The following is a 3,905-nucleotide window of genomic DNA, read 5'->3' on the forward strand; positions in this document are numbered from 1 at the left end:
GCATCATCCGCATGAAAGATGCTGGGCTGTTGCATAGACCCTGGGGAAGTCTGTTGTACTCATACAGGCCAAGAGGTGTAGTGAAAGCAGTGTACCGTCTGTCAGACTCATGGAGGGGAACGTTGTAGAACCCAGATGTGAGGTCCATGGTGCTGAAGAAAGCATTCCCACCAAGGGCAGCAAGACAGTCAGCCTGATGGGGCAGTGGGTGAGCATCCTTAATGGTTTTGGCATTGAGCCAGCGGAAGTCAGTGCATATCCTCAAGTCACCTGACTTCTTCCAAACCATTACCAGTGGCGAGGCGTATTCGCTGGTGGACTTACTGATGATGCCTTTCATCTCCCTGTCTGACAGCACCTCTCGCAACTTGTGATAGTGAGCTGGGGGTACTCTGCGATAGGGAAGCCTGAAAGGGCGGTCGTCAGTGAGGTGGATACGATGGACAAAGTCTTTCACCTCACCACAGTCCAGTTTGTCTCTAGAGAACACATCTTGGTAAGTCAACACAAGCTCCACCAATTTCCTCTTCCACCCATCTGACACTTCACAGCCCTCAATATCAATGTCAGCCAACCCAGCATCTTTGAGTAGCTGTGCAGAGTCAGGCACAGAGTCTGATGAGGGGGGAAAACTGGTATGCTGGTCAGTCAGAGTCTCGCAGAGACCTTGAGTGATGGGCAGGTCCTCCACAGCAATACAAGGAAAGACATCCGCAATCTTAGCATTGCGACGAAGTGTCACAGGGCTCTCTGTTGGGTTAAGGACTTTCATAGGGACCCAACGATCTCCCCACATGGGTGTTATAATGCGCCCCACCATTATGTTCTTTGGAATGGAACGGGCTGACGTGGGTTCCACAACGACAGTACTTCCTGGAGACACGAGGGCAGAAGGTGGCAGCTTTCCCCAAACTACATATTCTTTTTGTGGCAGGAGAGTGACACTCTTCCGCAACCTGACTGTACCTACTTTATCTGGCAACACAGGAGCAGACCACCATGAGATACAGCTCAGCAACTGCAGGAAGTCTTCACAATCAGTGCCAGTGTAATTGGAGTTAATAAGCTCCCAGTACTTTGTATCAGCCTTCATCTTCTGAATGATGGGCCGGATCACATTGCTCCCCACGATGAGCTCATCTTTTTGCCCAGGAACCACAAATGTTGGTACAAGAAACCTAGTCCCATATACTTCAATGTCCAAATCATAGATGCATTTCGGTTGTGTGAGAAGGCCACCGCAACCAACCAGCACCACATTTTCAGGGATATGCTGCGGAATCAGAGCAACACCAGCGGCTCTTAGCTTGCTATCAGCCTCTTCACTTAGTGTGCATGACATACTTCCTGAATCAAGCATGCTTGTCAGGGAACACCGGCCACTGACCGACACTGGAGTGTAAAACAACTCACTAGCCCTGCCAACTCTTTGTGAACCCATAATAACAGTCTTCTCATCAGAGAGGCTACTACAGCAGTTAACATATATGGCTTCTGGGTCTGTTGCATTTCTGAGGGTTTCATCAACACTGCCCATGCCCTCTCGTTACATGGGCTGGCTAGTTTAAAGCAGCATCGGTGGGAGGAGGGACTGAAACGCTTGGTTTCTGGTGCAACTGTGGGCATTCACGCCTCATGTGTCCAGGGTCAAAGCAGCTGTGGCATAGCTTGTACAGCCTACAATGCACATGGGTTGTGTGTTCATGTGAGCCACACACTCTGCACGAAGCACGATGAGCATTGCGGTGCCCATGGGAATGACCTGTGGGTTGTGGGCACCTAGGACCAGTGGCTAGTGATGCAGTGCACATGGACAGAACCTTGTCAAACAGTGCTACCATCTGTTGAACACCTGGCTCAGCTGGAGGAGGGCCAGAAACTGGCAAAGATGGGGGCATGACATGTAGAGTCAAAGGAGGACAAGCAGAGGGCTGCTGCACACTTACTATGCCATCAGAAGAGAGAGGCTGACATGTGGCTGCAGAGGGAACAGAGGGCATAGGATACGAGGCTGGCTCATGTGTTACTGGGACTGCTTGAGCACCGCTGGAGTGGGGCTGGCTGTTAACAGCGACAGGGCTCTGATGCGGGATGGACAGACTTGCTGTATTATGAGACAAAACACTAGACTGTCTCATTTTCCTCACATAGTTGTCCAGACGGCTCTGAACCTCAGCTGCAGTCCACTCCTCAGGGGCCTTCAGTTGAAAAGACAACGTAAGACTGTGGTCAGGACAGTGATTAATGAACATCGAAACAACCTCACTACTCGGGTCCTCTACCATCTTGCCGCGCCTGCGGAGACACTCATCAGCAGCATCAATAGACTTGTTCAACCGGATCCAGTAATCCATGGCGTTCTCACCTGGACGTGGCACAGTACTGTAGAAATCTTTCATGGGCAGGCTGGAATATGTCAAGTCGCTGAAGTTAGACCTCAGTATGTCAAACACAGCAGTAATAGGATCATTCCGATTCAACTCAGGGCGGCAACGAAGTGACACCTTGACCACATCTCTGGCTTTGCCAGTTAGTCTAGACATTAATATGGCAAACATTTCTTCATCTGTGTCACAGCTGATTCTGTGCAGATAACATCTCATCATGTCCTCCCATTCACCGATGGGAAATAGATCTGTGTTGTCACCCTTGAAGTATGGTGGAGCTTTGGTGTCTGACTGAACAACAACCTTCAGCTGGGACTGGTCATTGCAGCTCGAGGGCACATTCTGGGGAGACTGTGGCTGGGTGGGGGCTGGCTGGTGCATAGAGTTAAGAGAGGATGTGATATTTTCCCCAATTTGCTTTGCTAAGTCAGTGATCAAGCTGCTCAACATGTCACTAGTGACAGCCTGGGTGTGTGTTTGGCGTTCGCAAGCAGCTGGTGTGGAGCTAGCTGCTGGCATTAATGGTGAGTGCATCACTGGCTGGTCTACAGTGTGGGCACCAATACCCGGGACTACTGGCCTACCCCTCCCAAAAAACTTTGGAGCAATCTGATGACCCCTCCCCAAACCAAAGGTCATATTACTCCCCGCAGAGAACAGATCAGGCAAAGCGCTATCCACAGTTTCCTCACTTAACATGTTGGCCCAAGTGAGATATCACTGTTCAACAGCAAAAAAAAACGAGCCTAACCCCCACACACAATTATGCAAAACTTCACAAAACAATGAAATGTGGGGAGAAGAAAAAAAACATCAAAGAATCAAAACACCATAGAAAATAAAATGTTGTTTTCTCCTCTCAATTAAAACAGGCTGTAAAAGCCAATATCAATAGAGAAAAAAAATTACAATCCGTGCCTGTATAATTTGAGGCAACAATATGAAACAGTGACAGAAATGATCACCTACGTATTTGCCCTTTACGTTCACACGTGACAGAGATGCCTGCAAGCCAAATTACGGGGCATCGATCACACATGCGATATAAAAACCTGTGAGTCAAAGCGCAGGGCACAGGATTCTGGCAAACAGCTGCAGAGAGGAGGCGGGAAAACAGCGGCAGCAGAAGGAGGAGGGGTGGATCGCGGATTGGCGATGTGACGGGTCAGCAGCACCAAGTGTAACCGGTGTGATTCTGCGTTGTGTCTGATAAAAAAGGTAAAAGAAAGAAAGACCTCCAAGTAAATAATTTGCCCACTCCAGCTCCTCTCCCACAGGGGAGTTGTAGAAAAAGGGGTGGCATTTATTTTTACATTAAACATAAAATATGCATTTACACATAACATATTTGACATAAGATAAAACAAAAACAACATGAAATCTGACATACCTGATAAAAAAGGTAAAAGAAAGAAAGACCTCCAAGTAAATAATTTGCCCACTCCAGCTCCTACGACCAAATACAGACAGTGGGGAAGAGGATTAGCTCAACCCACCACAGCTCCCAAGCTAGCAAGG

The 3,905-nt window shown here is 48.5% G+C and overlaps 1 protein-coding gene across 1 annotated transcript; it reads right to left on the bottom strand.

Moving 5' to 3' along the window:
• Positions 1 to 999: 999 nt before the first annotated feature.
• LOC309720696 (uncharacterized protein) lies at positions 1,000 to 3,549 on the bottom strand. The gene is made up of 2 exons (XM_082557833.1): positions 2,283 to 3,549; positions 1,000 to 2,198 (listed from the first exon to the last, which is right to left on the bottom strand). The coding sequence occupies exons 1-2, from the start codon at positions 3,084 to 3,086 to the stop codon at positions 1,560 to 1,562; spliced, it is 1,443 nt and encodes a 480-aa protein (XP_082413959.1). The 5' UTR covers positions 3,087 to 3,549; the 3' UTR covers positions 1,000 to 1,559.
• Between the last annotated feature and the right edge of the window lie 356 nt (positions 3,550 to 3,905).

The sequence above is a fragment of the Aulonocara stuartgranti genome (genome assembly GCF_965226115.1).
Source record: "Aulonocara stuartgranti genome assembly, chromosome: 13".
Lineage (NCBI taxonomy): Eukaryota > Metazoa > Chordata > Actinopteri > Cichliformes > Cichlidae > Aulonocara > Aulonocara stuartgranti.

Bases quoted from the DNA above. Each gene is read 5' to 3' on its own strand.
- LOC309720696 (XM_082557833.1), bottom strand. From the start codon at position 3,086: ATGTTAAGTGAGGAAACTGTGGATAGCGCTTTGCCTGATCTGTTCTCT. The intron at 2,199-2,282 runs GTAGAGGACCCG...TTTCAACTGAAG, and splicing joins TCCGCAGGCGCGGCAAGATG to GCCCCTGAGGAGTGGACTGC.